A 24813-nucleotide genomic window follows, 5' to 3' on the forward strand; every position below is an offset into this window, starting at 1 on the left:
TAGGGTGGGTTAGGGTCTCTTCCCAATGATGTGTCTCCATCAGTCTCCTGTTGTGGCTGTAGCTGTCCCTGGGCTGAGTGGTGGGTATGTTGCAAGGTGAGGGAACATGCTCCGGTGTTGTCCCAACAGCTGGGGAGCAGCTGTGGCGTGCTCCCAGGAGCAGGATTTAGGAGGTACTACTTCATCCTGGAACTTGGAGAGGGCTAGAAGACTACGGGACACACTGAACTTTTCAGTCCCACTGTTTATCTTCCATATGCACTTGAACTGTATTTTCCTTGATATGCCAGGAAGAGAAGGGTTTTGAATATGACAGCTGCACATGTTACAGTTGAGAGCACACTGAAAAGCTGAAGAGTTTGAGTTAACAAGCAAAATTATTTTTCCCTTTTTTGCTTACTTTTGTAACTCAGGGCTGCAAACTTAGTGAAGACGATGAGAATTTTGCCTATGGCACAAGGATCTCATCCCAGGACTTTATGTTAGATGCACATTTGTAACATATGTGGGAGGTATATACAAGAAATATATTTCTCCGTTTCCAATTCAAACTCAGCCTCAATTCCTGAGGTTGGTCCACACTGCCAAAAATGAAACCATCATTCAGCCTCTAGCCTTATTGATGACAGCAATGGTATAACTGTGGTGGACAGCTTTCAATATTGTGTCATCTGAGTGGAATTGGAAGATGTGGTGATAAAACCTGTGCCTCTGAATCCGGTCCACACCCTGCCTTTGCCAGCACTTCCAAGGATGAATTTTGTAGGCAATTGCCAGTTAGAGGAGAGGAAGTGTTCAGGGAAAGAGGCAGGATGTTTTAATTATAACAACAGAAGACTTTTTTTCTTTTTAACCTTCCCTGCCTTTCACTTTGCAGTCCATTTGTTAATTAGTGTACTTAATTTTCGTGCTATTGCTGTTGATTGTTTAGTATTGCTGTTGATTTGTTCATGTGACCAGGATTTATGTATAAGTTTATTATTTTATAGTACAGAGGCTGGTCTTTTTGTGCTTTTTCCTGTCAGAGGTCATCTGCTCTGAAATTTTTCTTCTCCAGCTGGAGAAATTATTTGTTTTGCCTATCAACAGGCTTGTCCATTTATTAGCTGTGTGAAACAGGTTTTCAACTGGATGACAATTTCATAGACAAGTGAAGTCAGTGAAATGGTACTAATTTATGCCTTTCTCTGCATGCCAGCTCATTAACTGATGCAAAATTGAAAGGTAGGACTCCAATACACTTCCATCCTCTCTATTTTGCTATGAGCTGATGGCCAAACTTGACATGATTAGATATTTCAACCCAGGAAAGGACAGTGGCATAGCAAATAACATTGAGTTATTCTGAAAAAGCATAAATACGCCTATCTGTCATGTACTATGGGAGAAGGTTAAATTTAAAGGAGCTTTGGGAAAGAAGAATGCTTGCAAGAGTAGGAATAAGAGACACGTAAATAAATGTGTGAGATTAGAAACTGATGCAGTTTTAGAAATGGACTGTTGACTATTCAGGGATGAACATAATAGACAAGGATTTCTTCTCAAGCTGAGTTTTCAGGCATCAGATCTGTGCAAGGACTGAAGGAAGGAGTCTTTTTCCCATGCCTTTCACGCTAGGGCTGCTTTCTGGACAAATGGACTTGTGGCCATCTGGCCACTGATGTTTGGGCTGTGGATCTGTGTAGCTGCAGCAGCAGCAATCCAACTCCTGAAACTCATGTTGGTCAACTTAATCGCTATCTTCAGATGACTTTCAGCTTGGCAAGGAATTGCATGCTCAGCAACTTGCTGAGTTCTCTCTCTCCAAGTATTTTTACCTGTTGCTCTTAACTCAAAGGGGAAATTATTTCCTTCTCCAAAGTGTTTTTAAGGCATGGTATAGTGTCTGGTGTGCTGGGGAGGGGGTGATGTCTGGGTGGAACAGGGCCACCTTGTGCAATATTTTGGCTCTTCTAGAATAAGGAGCATTATGCCCAGCATGGCATTGCATAACCTGAAGGTACCACTGGCCAGTGAAACTTCTCCTCATCTCTGCCAAGCAGACCTGTTTCTTTCAGCTGTTTTTGTTTACTACCTCACTTTTATGGCCCTGGGGGAGATGCATGTATGTTGACAAGAGATCTTAAGATTCCACAGGGAAACTGTGTGTCCTCCAGAGCATCCGGAGGATGGCTTTTTGCCTATATCACAGTCACTTTCTGATACCCAAGAGTCACAGGTCAAGGACTGGATTCTTTGCCAAGAATTTGTTCCCATGTGAGACAGTCCTTGTTTTCAGTAGTGTATTAATTTCCGGAGTTGGTACCTTTTATGCTTTCATACCCAGAAGTAAATTAGGGGTTTCTAACAGCAGCATAACTGTCCTTGTCCAAAACCTAATTTATGGCAGGTGGTATTAAGAAAGAATCACTTGTTTTCATCTGAACTCATACTTTTTAAAAAATCTTTTATAAATATAGATCCTTGACAAACATTTATTTGAGAATCAGTGTAGTCATTCTTTTGAAGGTTACGTGCACACATTTGGCTTTATGTTCCACTTGATTATTAAAAGATGCTTCCCTTGTACCACAAAAAATGAATAAGGTAAGAATAATTTTTACAATTCTTGCTTTTACTCTGAGAATTTTATTAGCAACATTCCTGCAGTCAGTAGGGCTGTTCCCATAACTTAGCAATGACCATATTTTTGCTTTTTCAGATTTTGTTTTTGGATTTTCATGATTTTCAGAATTTCTGGCATCAGAACGTGAATTTGGCAGGCACTTTCTTCTTGTACAGTGCTCACACTGTAGTTACTACAATTTTTCAGTCTTTGGCTACTAAGATTTCATATGTCTCGGGAGCTACTTAGCTGTTCATTCCATGAAAGCTTATTTTATCCCTTTTATTCCTTATGAAATTTACCATTTTATTCTGGCATCATCCAGACTATATTTTGTGGGCCAAATCCGTCCCAGAGGGAACTTCCATCCAGCCTTCTGCCTTTCCCCACTGAATAGCTCCTTGTTGCTTTAATAATTGTCTGGCACTTGGATCCTCCTGTGTTGCTGCTCCTGTGTCCATGTCAGAGGAGCAGAAGGGACTGGATGCATGGGTTGGAAATTACCACCCCTGTGGGTGAGGGTCAGTGGTATGTGGTGCCTTATTGGAAGAGTAATGGAAAAGTCACCGGTAGTATGTGTGGATGCCACGCTGCGTGTGTATGGCTTATTTCTTTTGGATATAAAGCAACACAGCATTGAGTGATCTTGGGACTTTATTAATTTCTTGTCTGACCAAAAGAATCTTTAAGATTTTGGCAGTTAAGATGATTTGGATTATCAGATTATCACTGATAGATACCAAATTATTCTAAATCTGGAGCTCTGTCTGCATTTTTTTGTAAATGAAAAAAAAGAACGTTTCAAAACTTAACAGCAATATGTATAGAACTGCATAACTGATTCAACCCAAATGTCCCCAAAGAGCCATCTAAAAGCTACAGGTACAAAAGCACATAAAGTTTCTAGAATTCTGGAAGAGTACCAAAATCTTGATTGCTGTCTTCTTTTGGATCTTAGAAGGCTGAAACTGTTTTGCTCTCGCTCCTCCCTAAATTATAAACAAAAGCAATCTCTTCATTGCAGTTGAAATTGTCTTTTAATATGAAATATCCAAGAAGTGGCTTATCCTTATGTTCATTAAATTCAGTTACCCTTCTCAAATGGAAGGTAATATTGCATATTTACTGGGTATCTTATTTTCTACATGTATTATTTATCCCGAGGACAGTTCCTAATGAAATGTGATATTGTGACTGATAGCAAAACAATGCAGAAGACCAAAATTACCACATGTATTGCAACATCCCATATTAAGGTTAGTTATGATGAATCTTGTTTCTTTACTCTGTTCAAAAAATAACATTGTAATAACGTTCTGCATATTTACCTTTTGGTCAGTTGAATAGTTCACAAGTAATTCATTCCAAAAATGGTTTCACTGACCCTTGTTGATTTTCTTGTGCAGTAACGTGCTCTTCAGAATCTGCTCCTTTATAGCTATTGCCAAATATTATTTCATATTTTTGAGTGTATGTTCAAAACTCACTGTCAACTGCTTTCCTGGAGTTAGCAATACAGCAGGAAAAGTTTTATAACATCTGTAACTAATATCCCAGGTTGTCTATTGGGAACAAACTGTTTTCTAACAGATTTTTTTTTTTTTTAAGAACTAACTAACTTACTTTTTCTTAAGGCTTCAATGGAATGAGAAAAAAAAGCCCCGCCAAAACACCTCCACTGAATGGTACCACTTACCAGCAGGATAAAGAAAAAAAAATAAATCTGCCTTTGTTCTGCTCCGTTCTTATTCTGAGCTTGGGACCAGTTGCAGAGAAAAAAAACAGTGTAAGATAGCAATGAGGACAACCACTTACAAGACTTTCTACCAAGATTTCAGTCTCTGATGTTGCCCCATCTGTTTCTCTGTCAGTTGTGGTATTTTCACACTTAGCAAGCCTTATCTTCTGTCCTCCTGTCAGTGCTTTGTGGGAATTCACGGTGAGTTTGCTGCTTCATCTGAAAATCAGATAGCTCAGTAGGTAAGAGGGTTCCTAAAAATATTATGTGCTTGGCGTTTGCCATTTATTTTGGTGAAACCCTACACAGGAAAGCTGGTGTGAGGCCTGTACAGTGTTTAGCTTCTGAACAGCTGGGAATTTCTCCTTAAGTAGTCTGTCTGCATGGAAACCTGCTGTTTGTATGGATACCTCTTGTTTCAGAAGTTAATGTTTCTGAGGGGGAATGGCCAAATTTTCCCCAATTTTTTCCAAGGGCAGTTTTGTGCATAGCAGTGCTAAAGGCTTTTAAACACTCATGTGGGGCACAGAGTTGAGGTAGTGAATGCAGCAAAGAAAGATCTCATTTTTCATTCTTTCAGTATCTCCTAATATCATTTGCAACTGTGGTTTTATCATATTCAGATACTTTTCTTGCCAGGAAACTTATGATTCTGCCATACTTTTAGGCAGCCAGCACTGGAAAGTTTACTCATGCTATGTAGTTATGGTAATTCTCAGAGGATGTTTATTATTTGGAAAGCAGAGTTCCATACAGGATGAGGAATTCTTATTACAATTAGTTCCCAAATTAATGTATCACTGTTTAATTAGATCCAGATTTGTTGGCCTACGTCTCCTGTAGAAGAAACACATTTCTTTTTTCTTATCTGTGGTGGCATCTGGGGACTGGGACACTTCCTTGTGTCATTTTAAATACCTGTGCACAAAAACACACATGGATTTGTGAAGACAGACTAGTTTGTTACCCTCTGTCCCAGAAGAGAATGAAAAGGATAAATTTGGATAATATGCTTGATAAAGTGTGAAGATGTGGCATCTCCTGTCCTTTTTTATAGAGGGGAAAAAGAATTGGGGAGAGTAAAAGGAGATAAGGATGTGAGAGCTGAGACACCCATGGCATTTTGTTTATCACCTTATTATTGAAGAGTGAAAATGCAAGGGACCATCTAACTGCCCTAACATAGCAGAAGATGAAAGACTTGCTATTTTTTTAACTGATCTTCTGGGCCGCCTGTCTCCAAAATCAAATTTAAGCCTGTAGATATTGATTCTCAATATATTTATATGTATTCTTTGTTTATTGACACATTTATCTTAATTTTTGGTTAGTTACATTGCCTTTAAGAGTAGATCTCGCAATGTACATACCTCATAGGCAAGTTATTTTAAGTTCCTAAATCCTTAATGTAAGTAATCTAGTCTTGTGAAGTAGAAAACAGTTGGCCATCAGAGATGGAGGCAGAATTGGGTGTAATTTGGATACGCTCAGGGTACCCGGTCTGTCACATTGGTTGTGCTAATGTAGTCAAGCCAGGTCAAAGTGACGTACAGGCTGGCATGGGGGCATGAGCTGGTGCCTGAGGCGCTGCCAAATGTAGATATCACAACTGCTTAGTTGGAGCCCGGTAAAGGGATTGATCCATGGTGAGTCAAGTGGGATCTTGTCTCTTACTGTGATTTGGAAGTCTAGCACACGTCTGAAACACAGTTTGGTTCTCTGGATTTCCCTCCTCTGAAAGAATGGAAAAATTCACTTACAAAGCTTGTGTTATGTCTCTGCAGGACTTGTATTGTAACTGAGATGCTTATATACTGTAGCAATAGTAACTATAAACATTGTTCAATGTGTTCAGTGTCCTTTGGATTATTTTTTTTAACCATGGAAGTGTTCTTTAAATATCCAGTATTCTTGTCCATGTTCGCCTAATGAATTATCTGCTGTTTGCAATTGCTATACACCCATTTATAATCAGTCTGGTCTACACAATTTATCCTCCCCAAATATTTGAATGCAGTTTCAGACTGTAAAAATCCACAGATCATTTTTGTGTTTTTGAAAATGTCGTTTAAAATATTATGAAAAAAGGGAGAACATTTCATCATTGCAATATGTGCATGATGTTTGCAAGGAAATTAGTGTAGTGCATGAACAAGCATCAAATATAAAGACAAAAATCTGCTCAGATCATTAGCTCAAGCTGTTTATACTGAAGCAGCATATGTAGAAGTTAAGTTTTGTGAGAGCTGATCATAGCTGCCTCCAGCTACTACATGTTCGAGATGTACCTGCTGTGTAGAAGGCTGGGGCAGGCAGTGACAACATGTGGCTTCTCTGTTGGCGCAGAAAGCCTCTTCCATCGTCTGTTCCTCTAGTTGCTTCAGCAGCAAGCCCACTGACCTCAGTGGAGGGTGGCTGGCTCTGCTGGGAAGGGCTAAAAATATATAAAATATTAAAAATATAAAAGAAAAACACAACATTTTATATAAATATGAAATATATAGATTTATTAAAATATAAATTTATATAAATATACATATAAAATTTTCTTATAAAATATAAGAAAATATAAAAGCAGTAGCCTTTGCTTACTGCCCTGTAAAGCTTTAAGGATAGGGAGGATTTCCAGGGTGAGAAAAGTGATGTATCACACAGGTCTCCCCTTAGGACTTGCTGAAGACTTTGGGCATACCTCCACCCAGATGCTTTTTGTAAGAAGAGGTGGGCAGCAACCAAATCACCGTCTTGGCCAGAATTAGTTTCCTCTGTGATTTTTGCTCCTTACCAGCTCCCTCCTTCAGAAATCACTCCTAATCCCTGAATGAGTCCAACTACAGGGTTAATGCAATGCAGAGAACCTGGAAGAGCAAGTACCCCAAGAGATACAGCAGACCAGAAAACAAATGCATAGATGAAAATTCTGTAGAGATTTCCCATAAGCGAATTCATTTTTCTGAGTTTCCATACTCTCAGAGTTGTAGGATTTTTGTGAAGTTAACTGTAGCAAATGACTGCATAAAAAAGGCTCCAAATAGGTGGTTTTATGACAAAAAGGTATTTCAAATAATTTAAGTGTAAAGAGATAAAGACATTAATTACTTTCCCTAAAACCAAGGTCCAGAACACTGTAAAGAAGAGAACAAGAAATATCATGAAAGCCAGAATACTCAAAGTCGGCTTAAACTTGTGGAAATATTTTGGGGAGTTGAGAGTGCATAAAACATGTTATGTTTGCCTTCCAGCATCTCCTCAGATTGCCCATTTGAGATAATTTGATAGTTGTGTTTGTTAGGTTTTAAACATTCTTCAGCTTTTTTTTTTTTTTTTTTTTTTTCCTTCTAAATGGAACGGCTAATAAACATGTGATCTAACGTCTGTAAAAATCAGTGAAACTTTTCTGGTTGCTTTCATAGGGCTTTGGGTCAGGTTAATGTATAATTTTGGAGAAGGAGTTATACAGCCAGATTTATCTCTAATTACATAGCTGGTAGATGGAAATTGTAAACAGTGGCAGTTACATGAGGATCTGCTGTTACAGAGTGGAAAGAACAATTGTCTCTTGACAGCCAGGGGAAACATGAGAGATGGGAGGGAAAATCTGATGGGCAGAAAAGTGATTTCTGCTGATGCACTTCTCTGGGGAGACAATTCAGGAGTTTCTTATGCAGTCTTTGAATAGAAAAAAAAAGTGTCTAGTAATGTTGGGCACCTCAGTTTTGCAGTGGTTACAGTGACACATCGAATTTTAGAAAATAATGAATACTGTCGCTCTGAAAATTTGCCCTTTTCAAGTATCTTCATGTTGAACATCCAAAATAGGAAGCCGTTCAAAATCACTGGTCAGTTTTGAAAATCCGGCCCATTAAATGTGTAAAATTACACAGTTAGAAACAGCAAAAAACTACAATATGCAAATATGAGACACTGTGTGAATTTTAAATAATTATAAAGTTATTTGTATTTTAAAAATCAGTGTGTTTTTCATATTTTTTATGGTTATAGGAATGGTAAAGTAAACTAATTTTGGCCTGTACAAAAGTTCTGAATTCTTACTAATTAAGAAAAGCTCAAAGAAAACTATGGCTCCCTGGCAGTTTATCTATGACACTGGGCTCTGTGTCAGGAAAACACCCCAAAATTAGGTAGGCATACCTGTTTGCTAAAGACTCCAGTTTGTATTTGTGTCAGATGCTAAATGGTAAAGCTATTTCTGTCATGTTTTAAGCAGCATGGGTAGTCTAAACATGTTCAATAGGTCTAGTGACCTTTTCCTGAGTAATGGAAAACTTTCAGCTGTGCCAGTGCAGTATAATTATACCAATATTATTTACAGGTCTTGCCCTCCTTGCTACTACTTCTTAGAACTGTCCTTGAATGAAAAATAAATGTGTCAGGTTTTTAATACAATTAAAATGGCTATAAACGTTCTTAAAAATAGAGATGTATTCTTAGCCGTGCTTATTTTATCTGATTGCTATGTCTTCAGCAACTGTTGTTTCTGTGATGGGCTAACAGATAATCTGTGAAATGGTTCTGCATCAAATACACCAATGTGTACCCTAAAGCAAGTACTTAATAATTTGAAGAGAAAGGTTTTGAAATTCATATTCATCTATTAATTATTTATGTATTTGCAGTTCAGCTGATTTTTAAGAACATACTGAGACCTGCCAGTTTCTTGTGATGCATCATGGATGTTGCTTACAGAAGACTCCTACAAGCAGTGTATGTGTGGTGACTGCTGGAAGTCCCCCACAGAAGGCAGAGAAGTTGTGGGTTACTGGACAGTTGTAATAACAAAAAGCACAATAACTCAATAGAGGACCAAAAAAACCCCAGTTTTGTGAAAAGCAATTTTAACAGATAGTTCGACCTTTTAATTATTCTCTTTGAATGCTGAGTATGTATCATTTGAGTCCTATCTCCCCAGTCCTAATTTTAGACAGTATTTGTCTTTAACTTGTTCAGGCACTTAAAACAATGTGATGGTGTAATTAGGGTTAACTGTAAAAGTGAACAGAGCTGAGGATCATCAGTATGCAGGAGATGGCACCATCCCTCCAATCCCCAGGCTCCCCGTGTGAAATAAGATGGAGGCTCATCCCTGTGCTGAGACTCCTCAGAGAGGATGCACAGTTGCCACCATTGCTTTTGAGTGGTCTCAGAAAGTGATTCCCAAAAGGTCGAGCACCTTCGGGCAGGTAGCAGTGTCAAGGATCCACGTCATAGAACTGATAATATCAGGACCAATTGATTAAGCTTGTCTGTTACCAGTAAAGATGAGCAGTCATCAATATTCTCTAATCACCTACATGTAAGGCTGGGAAGATCTGTGAGCTGCCATGTAACCTGTTCATCCCGGAGAAGCAAAGCTGTATTTGGGATGTCTCTGACCCTTGGTTTTTTTACCAGTTCTTCTAAAAGCTGGAGCTTAAGAAGATTCCATGGAAACCTGCAGCACTTACACATACAGATGTTTTCAGAGGATCTCACTTAAACCTTCCTTGCTGACAGTGACACTGTTTTCTTCCAATGCTACCTTCAGGTAACATGGAAAACAATTGGTATTCTTTTTTAGCTTTTTATATACTGGAGAGCTTATCATGTGTCCTACCTCAGCCTTCCTTTTGTAGACTAAACATGCCCAGTTTCTTCATAGGTCCTGTTTCTGCAACATCACACCATTCTTGCCGTTCTCTGGACTATATCCAGTCTGTTTATCTGTTCCCTTAAGGGCGGCATCCAAAACCAGGAACAGCATTACTGCTCTGACCTCATCAGGGCTAAGCAGAACAGAATAAGTGACCTCCCTAATTGTCTCAGAACTGTAAACTTGCCTTTCTAAATCATTACTGTGTACTGTACCACATCTCAATGGATATGTGTTCAAATGCCATTTGCTTTACAACCATGGAGTAATTAACATTTGTCCCTAATGATATGTTCTACTCTCACACAGACATTCCCTTCTTTCCCGCAGTTCTTTTATTTTGCACACTTTCGGTCAGATCCACCTGGACTTTTAACTCACCAACTCTTTGTATTTGAATCCAGTCACTAATTTATGCACTCGGCAAACAATATTATTTTTTATGATAGCTGCTGAAGGAAGAAGAAAAAGACCTGCACAAAGACTTCTGGATGAACTGAGGAAGTTATTTTTACACTGGAGGTGGGGAGGGAGAATGAAGTGCAGTGCCAGAACTTCAGGTTGCATTTATTTCCAGTGAAGTGAATCTCCATCCTTCGGAAAGTTTATTTAAAAATAAGCTATACTCAGATCTTTGGATAAAGATGTTAGAAAGTTAAAGTGTACTTAGCTTTCAAACTGTGTTTTCTGATTATCCTAGCTGGCCTGACTTCCAAACTCCCTTGAAAATAGACCTACTGTTTTTTATTTTTTGCATCGGACAGATATCTGAAAGACCTGAATCATCCCTCTTAAGGAAATCATTGCAGATGGAAGGTGGAAATCATTACATCTTTGGGCAGTAATCTCGTACAAGCACATATCCTCACAAATTTTTCCAGGGAATATTCCACCGTGAAAGAAAAGTTTGCTCTATCAGAATAGGGACCTACTCCCCATCTGTTCCAAAGGGCAATCTGTTCCTCAGACTTCTTCGTGATTACTTGTTATACAGGAATGCATGCTGAAACTGGCCAAGTATATGCGTGATGGGATTTACAATCTCAATGAAGAGCAATATAGGTCTCCTGAATTTCATGTCGTCCCTGTTCATGGTATCTGAAGATCCTTCTGTGTTTATGCACAGAAGTTAAGATGTGTAAGAAGCTGCAGTGCCTAGTCCTAGCTGAAAAATTGGTGTGTATTTTTTATTATGCTTTTGTTCCAAAGTAAGTGCCTGGAGGAGGGAGATTGTTTAAGTTTAGTTATTTGTGATTAGGGACCTCAATTTGCTTTGCCTTTCTGATGTGTAAAAGAGGTATTAGAACATTGGGGCAGAGCTAATACCCAATTTAATATCCTGTCTCTGAACCTGATTCAGAGAAGGGGGTGAAAACTCCAGATAAATCTGACAATTAAAGGTAAAATTAAAAACAGGAGCACAGGTATGTCTTTTTTTTTTTTAATTGCTTTGTTTTTTTCTTTCTGGAGATACTCTCAATCGTTGTAACCCTGATTTTTCTGGCGCGCTCTACATGTTAAATTTCTGCTTCCTTTTCCTTTCATTTTTCCAAGCTCATAGAGTGCCTTAATGTAATTGCACACTCAGAAGAGCATTTCCACATCTCAGTTTTGAGCATCCACTCTTTCAATTGAGTTATTTATTTCCCTTCTTTATATAACACAAAGAGGATGAGAAACGTAATAACAAAATGGTAATGTACCTCTATCATTTCCCTGCTTATTGTTCTGTCGTTCCTAAGATCTTTAGTATATACTGAGAGACAAATCCTGGACTTCCTCATTCTTTTTGGTCTCCTCTAAGCTCTGCTGGAATTTTCCAGTATCCTTTATTATTACTAACCTACTCAGGGCAGCAAGACCTCACGGTACTAGTCTTTTTTACAAACCCAGAACAGGAAAATAATCTTCCACCTCAAGTATATTTTGATATCATGTGGCTCCACTGGTATATACCATATTCCCTAGGAGATGATTCCCTCGATACATTGGAAAGCATTATGGTATTCTGGCTACATCTTCCTTTCCTTTCCTTTTGAGCTATGCCATTGTCTACCGAGGGCTCCGATTCATGAATATGCCATTACTTAGCAAAACACACAGATGCTCTCTATTAAGGAAAGTGCATCTTTTAGCCTCTTGCAAAACACGACTCCCTTAAACACGATGCTTTATTGTTTTCCTGAATTTCAACTTCAATTAAAATGCATTGTTTTCAGGGGTGCAACTTGGTGGATCAGACATCGTTATGGAGTGTCAAATAGCCAAAAAAGGACAGCAACAGAAACAGCATTCTTGCTGAAGAATTTAATTTCCCTTAGTATTTGCTAAAGTAGCTAATCTAATTTATGGGAAAAGAATTAAAAGAATAAGACATTGCATAATTTTTTAATTGAGTTTTGTAATTAGTGTCACAAAAATATGTCGTCCTTTAGCTGGTGTAGCTCTGACTTTCCAGCCCTCAATTCCTGTATTTAAGGTTTTCTTTCTACACAAACTTCATAATTAACAGGACTTAAACTGCCTAATTTTCTCTGCTTCGGAAACTGGTAGTGCTGCAAAGTTCCTTATGTACCTTGTTAATTAGATACCTGATACAGGGGGTTTGGTTGCCTTGAATAAAAAAAGGCCTTTACAATCTGTGAGTGATTTAAGTCAGACTAAAAAATACGGCTTTTACACAATATCAGGTTACATTTTCTGTCGCATGTATTTGCACAATACTGTATTTGTACAATATACCATAGTCCAGCACCACTGCCAAACATGTGAGATCAAATATGGTAAATTACTGTTGTTGTTGAGGTCTGATACACCAGAAGAAAAACACAAGTCTGAAATTACCGAAAACTTCATGGGAAAGAGGAAAGGAGTTCCCAGAAATATACTGAAAAACGAATGCTTCTCAGTTCTGAAATGAGCTTGCCAGAGCTTTCCAAAAGCAGATGAATGTTCTTGACCTGATGAGTGTTTATCAACTGTCTGCGTGTCTGCTCGGCAGCTTTGCTCCCTTGAAAATGTTCTTAATCTAAAGAGCTGAGAAAATGAGGTTTTGTAGTCATCCTTCTAGTAAAGGTTCCCATTCTCCCAGTCTTCAATAAGAAATGTGTGAAAAAATAGTGGTATTGTTTTGAAAATGTTGTGGGGTATATTATCAAGAGGATACAAGATAACTCAAGAATTACATATTTGGATGTACCTGTCTATGCACACTAGAACAGAGAATTTGTTTGGGATATTTTCTGTGAAATTTCTTCTAGTTAGAAGTGTTTCTAACTTCTTTCACAGTGTTTAAAAATGCCTTTTTACAAACAGAACCAGCAAAGAAGTAATATCACAAAAGCAGACATGTTTCAAGCTTTCAGTTAATCTCAAAAGAGAAAGCAAAGTTAGCTTTGGAATAATTGCAGCGACCTCAACTTGATATCTTAAATATCAAATACTGTTCCCTGCTGAGTAATATAATATCTCTGATACAAATCATACGTGAAAATTTGCTTTCATTTTTCAATTGCATTATAATAATTACTAGGTAATATAAGTCCTGGCTAATGCAAGTGGGAGTTTTAAGGATACAATAGCTGCACCTGGGAAAACGGAATCAACAGATTAAAGCCCCGGATGCATGAAACCCCATATGTCTTCGCAGGAAAGGAAAGTCTGTTTTACAAGAACCATTTTTCCATTGTTTTTGGGGGCAGGAATTGCGGTTTTGTTTTTTGTGAATACAATGCCTCGCACAACTGATTCTTGATCCCTGATTAATGTCTCTTCACTGCTACAGCAATCAAAAAACAAGTAACAAAAAGGCATTTTAAGGCTCTGGTACTCTAAGTTACTTGTCCAAAGCCACAGAGTGAAATGATGCAGAGCCAGATTTAGCACACAAGGAATTTCTTTTACCCAGCCTCAGCCTCAGACCATTATTTTGCTTCTCTCTAGCAAATGACCTTGTCTGATGTGCTTCAATACATCACGCGGGTCTTGGCATGCCGCTGCCAGCACCTCTGCTCCTCTGAGTCACTGTGAAGGCAATTGGACAGCAAGCAGCTCCTTCCTTCTAGGTTTGATGCTTGTGAGGAAGCCTTCAGAAGTGCAGAAATAAAACCTGGGAGTCACGCAGATGTGTTAGGTGACGGGCAGGCTAGCATGCTTCAGGACTGGCAGCTGGGAAGGATCTCTGCACAGGGAGGCAGGCAGTGGTGCAGACTGAGTACCTGAAACAGAGCTGGTAGCATGGTCTCGAGTCTAATGACTTTTTCCCTGACAAATATTAAAAAACAATTGTTCTGAATTCCATTCATAACATGCAGAACAGTAATCCATTCATAAGACAAGTCATTAGATAAGTTTATTTTGGTTTCAGTCATTTATGAGGGTCCAAGAGTGTGTCTCTTACCTGGGCTGTCTCCTGGGAGGCACCTGTAACTGTCTCCCCAAATTTCAAGAGGAATCTCCAAGGTAGGACGATATTTGGATGCACACCCACTCCTCACAGCGTATCAACGCAAGTGCTTCACCTTGTGATTGTGTGGACATGGTATTCTGCCCTTGCATTGAATTCAGATGGTTTCTTGTTTGGAAAAATACTTTCCTTAGGTTGGGAGAAGAGAGTACAAAACACAACGTGTATCCCACCTGTCTGACATGATTACTTCCAGCAAAGTCAGTGGAATTATTTGTGCAGGATATGGTCCAGCGTTAAGAAATTCTTTAAAGCATAATAGCAAAAAACACGTGTGCGTCTTCATGTGCTGGAATTTATCCATGTTCAGGCACAGACAAAGGGAGTATTAAGCACCATGAGAGAGTCCCATTAAGGGCATAGTGTGCAAAGGGTGTGAGGCATAGGACAGGGTAGGATGGAATAGGATAGAAAGGGAAGGGAAATAATCTCAGTCAGGCAAATAGGATAACTTGTCCAAATAACTTCTCCAAATCTCTTTGAAGGTGCCCAGTGAACAGGTTGGGTACTTTCTTGAAGTTACAGTTTAAGAAATGAAATTATTGTAAAAATAATATTAGGGGTGGGCACAGGCTGCAAATATGTTACTTTTTCTGAAAAAACAAACTAATTAAAATCATTTCCTCTTCTATTTATTTGCCAAGACTTATTTTCAGGACTCTGTGCTTCCCCTCAAGCAGCCAATGAAATCTCAGGCACCTAAAACAAATAGAAGCAGTATACTTAGGGCTTGGCTGTTAAAAAGAAAAAAGAGGAAATTATTTTTTAAATATTTTGTTTAAAAATATGCTAGATTGTAATTTTTATATTCATGCACATTTTGTTATTAATTTTGGCTGGTAAATAGTTCTCTTTATAAAACAACTTAACCATTCACCTTTCATATGCAGTTAAACTCAGATCCTGTGTAATCTTAGATTTCTGCACTTGCTATTTCCAGGACACACACAGGAACAATTCTCTGTAAAACTTGGATGCGAGGTACATCCAGGTTGAATACTGACAGTGTAAATCTTGTTCACTGCTTAAGCAGCGCTGCTGTGCACAGTGAGTATAGCCACACTCTCTGCAGTTCTCATCTCATGTGCGTGCCACCGTAGCGGCTGAGTTCATCCCAGCAGCACATCAAATTGTACGACTGGTGTCTGTTCCACGTGTGTTCACTCTGCTTTTCCCAGAAGCAAAAATGTAGGTGGCGGAGCCTCTTGGTCTGCGGAATGGGTGCTACAGAGGTGCTTAGTGATGAGTTTGATTTGTTTGGATATTTCTAATTCTTGTCATTGTTGCTTTATAATGCATATCTTGCTGTCTGCATGGAAGATGGCAAAGTCAAGAAAGTAAGTGGGTTTGGGTTGTGGCCCTCCTTTTGCAAGTATTTAGGCCATCTGTTGAAGTCACAGTGGCTATCCATGTGCTGAAAGTTAAAAACGTGCGTTTGTCAGATTGAAGTTTGAACTACCGTTTCACTTGACTAAAGGTGGCACGTGTCCCTCATGCAATGATATCAATTCTCAGGTTGCAAAATTTAGAACAAAAGATATTTATTCTATGAAATAATTTCTAAAGGAAAGGATAAGGAAAAAGAAAATGTGAAAAAAATATTGTTAAAAATGCAAATAAAATTTCTGTGTAAAATAAGTTTTAAGTAAGGATTTAAAATAAAAAAAAGAAATGTAATTGTTGAAATTTTGTTCCCAATAGTTTGTAATGCTTTGCTAATACATTGCTTTTTTGTTCTTTCACAAAATGACCATATCATCACTCACTCAAACACACTGATAGACTCATCTGTAAGGCATTCCCCATCCCACTTTTATGGGAGCTGCTGGGCAGTCACCTGAACAGTAGTCGAGTCATTACAGCCCGGTTGCAAGCACATAAGTGTGTTTTAGTGGTCTTGTGAGTATGTTCTCTGGGCTGAGCGTGATACAAAAGTTTTTTATGTCCTTATGTGGTCACAGGCTTGGGTTTACCTAAGGAACCAGTTTATATATACTGAATTCTTCAGTAGCGTATCATGACTGTGGAGTCATTGCCTTTGACTAAGAAAATGTCAGGCAAGTTTAGGTTGCTACGAGTCATCACAAAAGCAGGAATATTTTAAGACATGGGCAGGAGAGCGATTTACCATGGGGAAGCTAATATATAATCTTGCAGCTTGTCAGCCTCTCTATGTGAGTCTTGTTAATGTGTGAGAAGTTCCCAGTGACGGATTTCCTCATGGAAAGTGGGATATGCTACCTCCCATATTGTGCAAGGTTGTGCGTGAGGAGTATGCCCCAGCTTACCTTGAGTCAGCCTCCTTGTCCCCTTTTACATTCTTCGTCACCGTTCAGTTTGGCTACTGCCATTTAGCCTGCCTACGTTTCCACGCATACTGGATAAATGGTCCTCTCATGAAGTGATGGGAATGTTGCTCAGATGCTTTTAACCATGGTTGGACACTTCTCATAGTGCAACCTTTAAATGCCTCTGTGTCAGTGGTGGGTGAAGTGATTCCTGTCTGATGCAATTGTATAGTGCAACAATTAAAACTGTAAATTGTTTTGTTGTAAGCCCTATTTTATGTAAACCTTACATCCTCCCCAAAAAAATGTGAAGACTGCAAAGAGAAACATGCAGGAGTTGGGAAATACCACAGTGAAGGTCTCCTCTTGCTTTTGTGTATCGCCTCTGCAGTTACATGGATTGCGCATTTTTTTCCATCAACTTCCTGTCTTGCTGACGGCACAGGATGAATACTGTTAGGGGCTAGCATCAGGGTTGTGAAGTGGAAGACGCCACTGTCCAAAGGACATCCAAGCCTTTTTTCTTTTTTTTTTTTTTTTTCAGGAAACGGGGACAGCATCATGCATGAGGGAAGGAAGTAGATGGAAGAGACACTATTACACATGAGCAAGATGAAGCTGTTTGAGGGAATTAACACCACCCCTTCCTTTTGTCTAGAGTCATTGCATAGCAGTAGACTGTAGCTAAATATTTGAGCTGAGATATTCACAGGAAGCCTCTAATAATGAGTGCACAGTTTTGGGGGGTTTAGAGAGTGACTCCTGCCTCTCCGTTGCAAAAGGTGCAGAGCACACATGAGGATGCTTTTGAGTTGTGCTTTGAGCAACTCATCATCTGATTGATAATGCTACATGCCCTGGAGAAGTTAGGCCTCTGGTGTTTCTGGCTGTGTATTCAAAATCATCTGATACCTCTGATAATTTTGATTTCAGTTTCTCTCTGTTTTTCTCCCCAGTTACAAGGTAAGGATCATATCGCCTCCTTTTTCTAGGTATGGAAGCAAAGTCACAGTATTCGTGGTAGACCCAACTACTATAAGTAGTTACTAGATGAAAATGTCCATGAAGAGGTTTATCATCTCTCCTCAGAGCAGTGCTTGGTCACTTCATACTCTATAGAAGATTGCTTTTAAATCCTTATTAACTATCCATTTTGTTGACCTCACCTTCTGGCCTCTCAAGCTCATTGATCTCCACACCTCTCCTTATCTCTGCCTTACTCTTTTGCTCCTCTGCTTTCTCCTTTCACTACTTCGAGTCTGGTGGCTTCCAGAGGGAAACTTTGCTGTTAGGAGGGAGACCCTCTCAGTTCTGCACTTCGGAACATGTACTTCCCCTTCAGCGGCATGTACCTCTAAGCTACATGGGTTTCCATGGAGGAGCATCTGTGAGGGTGGCAGATACCACATCTGACCAGCACAGAGAAAGGCTCTACCACAGTCATGGGGAATTGAATCTGTCCAGCCTATGCAAGCAGATTTTTTTCAAAGGCTTATAACTTAGCTGAATCTGGGCACCTTTTAATAAAAAACTTTTCCCTTGCCAAATTTGAAGTAATTTCTCCAAAACATGGAAGTACTAGAGCTTTTTAATGAAACAGTTATTAAAAACCAAAACAAAACTAGGAATGACAACATGTTTTTCTCTCAGTTGTTCTCAGAAAAGTTGTTCTGTTGTTCTCAGAAATGGCTGAACCAGTTCAGCCTAATTTATTTATTTTGGAAAGAGTCAGCTGAGACAAACTTTCAGCATGGGAAATTTCAGCCCAACTGGTTAGCCTTTCTCAAAATTTGGCAAAGTTTAATGCAAGTGAAAATGGGCTTATACTGAGAAGTCAAAGGCAAGCTTACTTGTCACCAGTGCTCCTTGCTTAGTATAGAAAAAGACTCTAAATATTAACTGGATTTTTTTTTTTTTTATGTTTCAGATTCTTTGAATATATATTGCTCTATAAAGATGCAGTGATGTTTCAGATTGAACAAGTTACAAAGCTTTGCTCTAAGATTGCTCTGACAGAGCCATGGGATCCATATGATATTCCTGCCAATTCAACTTATGAAGATCAGTACTACATTGGGGGACCTGGAGATGAAATTATGGTACAGGAATGGTCTGACAGAAAACCAGCCAGGAAATGTATGTGCATGCTTTTGTTTTATCTTAATAATAATCATTATTTCTGCTACCCAGGGAAAAATAAAATTATTCATGTTTCACCCCAGCTTTCCGTATCTCTTTAAAGTTTGCTGGAAGAAATAATAAGTATACCCTGTGCACAGCATATCATTTTATTATGAATGCATTTAATTAAGAGAACGTTTCATGTCTCAGCAGGATCAAATATCTCCAAAGGACTTGATTTAGTTCCTATCATACAGATTTTGGCATGGAACAGCAGCATTTGGCATCTGAATCCAGCAGTCTGTATCCAAAATTTATCTAGAGAAGCACTGGTAATATAGTTAGGGGCACACTCAAACTAGAGTGTGCATAATAGAAACAAAGCAGGTATAATTGCGTGTCTACACACTACTATCAAACATTATCATAGAATACATCCAATACATGGTTCTGCAGGAATAGACATCCTTAATATGCACCTAAGTTTTGCTTTCTGCTATGCTAGTAAGAAACATCTGCTTGCAAGGCTTAGTTCTGCACTTGGCAGCTGAACACCTGCATCATAAAAGAAACTAGGATGAATTTTCCAAGGTAAAATATGTTACATTTTGGATGCATAGCAATTTATTAGCTCATTGGCTTCAATTTCATCTATGGCTTACAGATGACCCAGACAACTATAAAAATAATTTTAAAACCTCCATTAAATTTATTACGTTATTCAGCTAATGCAATACTTATGGTTATAGACACCTAATATATAGGCTGGTTATGAACCTGAGTATTTAGCCAGGGGAAAATATTTCTTTCTTGAATAAAAGTAGAAAGAATGTAGTAGAAAATGAAGGATAAGATCGTTAGACCTCTGTAACTAGGTCGATATATTCTCTGGTATTCTACAAGTGGCAAATTATCACTTACTCCAAGAATTTTGTTTTTCAGATCCGGTATTTTTGGAACTTATGTGGAACTTAATATCCAGATACATTCAGTTAATGATGTGTGATTTTTGTCCTGTAGTATTTTGTATCTCCAGTGCTCTTCTGTATGATCATCCATAAAAAAAAAAGTCTTAAAATTCTCTACCCATCCACCTTTCAGCTAATATTGGCTTGGATTCTAGAAATTATATTTCTGTTAAAATTATAAAGGTTTCAGTGGAGATACAGGCTTCCTTGGTAGCATCATATTTTACCTAATTTTTTATTCAAAACTCTGATAGAAGACTTGTTGAGGAAAAGAAACCTCCATTTCTGAATACTCAAAATCAAACTCATTGACGTCAGAATATTTTTGGTATATTAGGATGCCCTGGAAAGGTATGTTCAGATATTGCTCAACTTGCCACCCTTTCTTTAGATACTGTATGTGTGTCTCATGTCACAGCTTATCTATTTCTGATAATGTGATTGTGATACAGTGTTTGACACAATACCAGAAGGACAGAAAGTAAGTGTCTTTGCTGCTAAGCAAGTGAAAATAAGACTCCTTGGGACTGGAAAAAATTGTTACCGGCGTCCCTCAGAGGAACTGATTTATGATTGCAGTAGATAATTTTGTATTTTAACCTCATGAGTTTCTGCTATCAAGAGATTTGAAATACATAAAACAACTGGATGAAGTGGTGTATGATGGAAGAGGTAAAGAAAGATCACAGAAGAGGTGTGTGGGGTTAATAAAAGAGATTTAAAAGTGAAGGATATTCAAAGGAAACCACCTTGATGGTTTTGACAAAAGAAATAGCATAGTGGAGAAAGCAGAGGTGATGGCAGAGGGTGAGGGTGAAGGAGAGTGAGGGAACACCTCTGAGATAAGCATGTCGTGGAATTAAACTGAACTTAAAAATAGGGACAGACTTGCTACATCACATAGGTGGAAGAGATCTGCATTGAGTGTAGTCTTGAAATAATTAATGAATGGGTAGAAATATTTGAGAGGAACAGAAATTTAAAAACTTAACATAATAATGATATAAATAGATGATGGTAAACAGATAGAATGAGTTAGTTAAAAGAAGAGATGGAGGCACTGGAGTTGTATTTGGGAATGTTCCTCTTCTAATGAGACAAACCCTCTGTGCTTGAGACAGTGAGATGGAAAAAGATGAAGCAAGGTTGTGTTTATTTGGATTAAAGATGTGGTGAGTATCATCAGTGTAAGAATGACAGTTAAGATTATAGAGGACCAAAAGCTGTGGAAGCAAGATACTATGGCTGTCAATTCTGGTGCAGAGGAGTCTCCAGCGCAGCAGAGGACAAGTGCTTCGTTGGGTAGGTGAGTGCAGAACTTCCTGTGCACAGGGAGGAATTGGATCTTCCGCATAGTTGGGGGGGACTAAGTGTTTTAGAGTGGCTGTGTTGAGGGCCAACATTGTGAAATGGACCACAGTTTTTCAGTAATCACACCTTTCAACTTGTCAAGAACAGAGTGTAAGGTGAAATGTCTCCGTACTACCCAAGCTGATGGCACCAAAATGTGCCTTCTGGGAAAACAGAGCATTTCATTGGTTTACTGGTGAAGTGAGTAAGGGCTGACATGAAAGTGGCATGAGAGATGAGAGAAATTAGACTTGTGCAGAACACAACTAAAGTGGCAGTCCTTCAGTAGAGGTATACGTGAAAGGTGACTTACCAATGCCATGACGATATCATGATTTGAAATGTGCTTGACACCAACAGGTTTAAGATCATTGTGGCGTCCAAAGTATACTAGTTTTGTGTGTGTGGCCTTTCTTGGTGTTGCCGTGCACATATACAGAACTATGGACATTTCCAGCCTATAGACTTTGCTTGAGTAATGGCCATTTTTTGACTGACATCATTGTGACACGTTCATTCATTCATTCTTGTCATCTAAAGCAGTCACATTTCTGCTTGGTTACAGTGGAATCCTGGGTCGGCGTTTACACAATCAAAGACTGTTACCCAGTACAGGAAACCTATACGAAGAACAACAGCGTGACAACCTCCACTCGCTTTTTTGATCTACAGCTGGGCATTGCCGACCCTTCGGTGTTTACCCCACCCAGCACCTGCCAGACAGCCCAGCTGAGGAAGATGAAAGATGAATGCTGATTATAGACATTGGCTGCCCCGGGCAAACAAATATTATCCAAGAGGATGGTTATTAATAGTCAGCTGCTGACGTCTAACCTGATTTTTCAAGCTTATTGTTGCTCTTTTGGGAATTGTAAGTTTTCACTTGAAAGAGAACATAAACATTTAACCGAGTAAAATATGTAACACAAAAGATCTCTTTCATCATATTAATCTGTTCAGTGATGCACTTGCAGTATTATATAGTTACCACTAAGATAATATTTATAGATACTATTTATTTAAGCTGTGTCTGATTTTCCTTTTGCAAAGGCTTCATTATTTATTTTTTCAAGAAGACAAAGCATAAGCAGACTGCAATAACGGTAACGTCTAGAAAGAAAAGCTAGATTTTGTTGTTGTTGTTACTTCTGGGGACTCGAGGGAAGAGGAAATGTGTCCTGGGTAAGACCTCATCGCTAACTGAAAAATACCCCGTTTTGAACAATGTACATCAAAAGTATGGAAATTCGTTCTCTTGGTTTTGTTTTGCTTTGTGGTTTTGTTTTTTCTTTCTGCCCTTTAGGAAGGTTGTAGTCTAATGTTTGAGCTGATTTTTTCTTTCTGAAAAGAAACTGGGGGAGCTCTATTCATGTAACGCTAGCTGACGCGCAAAAAATAGTTTTCTGTTTCTTGGGAGAATGGTGTGAAAGGAAGGCAAGGAGGGAGAGGGACACCCCCAAAAAAGTAAGCCAAAGTTTTCTTGTATTTACTACACTTTTGGTGAAGTGTTCCAGTGTGATGAGACATTTGTCAGTCATATTTTACTTTAGCACCCAGTTTTCAAGGCAATACTAGTTTTAACCTATGCAAAGAGCTTAAGAGGTACTGCACTCTAAATGGCTTTAATATTTTGTAACTATTTTCAGAAGTCCTTACTCAAAGAGTATGGAAACACCTTTATAATTCCAGGTAGAAGCAGGGAAAAAAAAAAAGCCGTTTTTAGTGCATAATTAGTAAAGGCTAGATCAGCGTTCACACAGTGCCTGGTGATCTGGATGGAGTAAAAGACAGAGGTGTGTGACTGGCATGGGGAGGTGGGAAGAGGAATGGGAGGGAGAGGGAGAGGTTTTAGATGTCTTCTGTGTGGTGTGGCTACAAGGCACTGCAATGTAAGCAGAAATGACAATCTTGCTTTCTTTTGCACCCACTCCATTGATGCCTGCCATATTTGCTCTTCAGCCAGCATTTCAAACCTATCATCTCTGTATCCTTTTCTGGTGGGCAGAGTGAAAGTTTTCTTAAAGGAAATAAATAACCAAAACAAGCACGGGAAGTGCACGTATTTTGTTTTAGAAAATTCAAACTAAATCTTCTTGCACCTTCGGGCCCTCGGAAGTGTGGAATGGTGATGGGCTTTGCACTTTTACCAAGTTAAATGAATTGGTTTATTCTGTAAGTCTAGGCATGCATTTTATTTATTATTTCAAATAGTTTTAAAGCCAGGTTCTTGACTTTTACACGTGTTGGGAGTAGTTTCCTCCAGAAGTTGTCTGGCTGAAAACAGTGCAATGCAGCAAAGTTTGGTGTGGTTTTGGGCAGCTGTCAAGTTCTGTCGCTTCCTCAGTGGCTGCTGGACTCTTCCCCCACAAACAGATTTCTTTTTCAGGACAACTTTTAGTGAAGAGAAATGATCCATTTTGACAGTGATAGGAAGTCCTGCATAAATAGGATACCTAATTTACTGGCCAATAGTACTATATTTGACAGCAAACTGAAAGCCTGCACCATTTTTGGAGGAGAGATGCTGGGCAGGCTTTTAGTGCTTTGTATTCTCATAGCTTTTCATACGTAAACAAGTGGTACAGTGGTTATTTTGCTTTCACAGTTGCGGTCAGAATGGCATTTTACTTTGCTTTGTGCCTAATGAAAGCATATACACATACCTGCTAAAATTTAGGTAGTTCATTAAAAATTTTCTCTCAGACATGACCATTTCACTGAAACATGGTAGTGGAAAGAAGGATTGGGTTTCCTTAAATTTGGAGTGCATTTAGTCTGTACTCGCCTTCTGTATTTTTTGTGAAAACCTAAATGCTAACTGCATATTGTTCTCATTAGGGCAATGATTAACATGCATTTCTTAATATCTGTGTCTTGTTAGAATCTGGAAAATATAATAAATCTGGCTAGCAAACATGAAGCTGTGGTACCGTATCATTTGGGATGACTTTGTTGTGGTAGCTCAGATAGTTGAGTAATCAGGGTGTACTGTGTTTTTGCTGACAGTGATATCATTTCTAGCAATAACATTAAATGTTCCTTTAAATATGAATTTGCAAAAGTCTGGTACACAGAAGTCCTTTAAAAATGTTCATAGAATCATAGAATCATAGAATGGTTTGGGTTGGAAGGGACCTCAAAGATCATCTAGTTCCACCCCCCCCCCGCTGCAGGCAGGGACACCCTCCACTAGACCACGTTGCCCAAAGCCTCATCCAACCTGGCCTTAAACACTTCCAGGGATGGGGCCTCCACAACCTCTCTGGGCAACCTGTTCCAGTGCCTCACCACCCCCACAGTAAAGAATTTCTTCCTAACATCTGAATCAACCCTCCTTCAGCTTCAACCCATTACCCCTTGTCCTGTCACTACACTCCCGGATAAACAGTCCCTCACCAGCTTTCCTGTAGGCCCCTTCAGGTACTGGAAGGCCGCAATTAGATCTCCCCGGAGCCTTCTTTTCTCCAGGCTGATCAATCCCAACTCTCTCAGCCTGTCCTCACAGGAGAGGTGCTCCAGCCCTCCGATCAGCTTCGTGGCCCTCCTCTGGACTCTCTCCAACAGCTCCATGTCTCTCCTGTCCTGGGGCCCCCAGACCTGGACGCAGTACTTCAGGTGGGGTCTCACA

General features: G+C 39.1%; 1 protein-coding gene across 1 annotated transcript in view; it reads left to right on the forward strand.

Moving 5' to 3' along the window:
- EPDR1 (ependymin related 1) overlaps positions 1-24105 on the forward strand; it is a 32532-nt gene extending 8427 nt beyond the window's left edge. The window contains exons 2-3 of the mRNA XM_075745474.1: positions 18674-18882; positions 21751-24105. Coding sequence (XP_075601589.1) covers positions 18674-18882; positions 21751-21941 — 400 coding nt within the window. The 3' untranslated portion in view covers positions 21942-24105. The remainder of the gene's footprint in view (positions 1-18673; positions 18883-21750) is intronic.
- The last annotated feature ends 708 nt before the right edge of the window (positions 24106-24813 follow it).

Source organism: Balearica regulorum, chromosome 2 (genome assembly GCF_011004875.1).
Source record: "Balearica regulorum gibbericeps isolate bBalReg1 chromosome 2, bBalReg1.pri, whole genome shotgun sequence".
NCBI classification, from domain to species: domain Eukaryota; kingdom Metazoa; phylum Chordata; class Aves; order Gruiformes; family Gruidae; genus Balearica; species Balearica regulorum.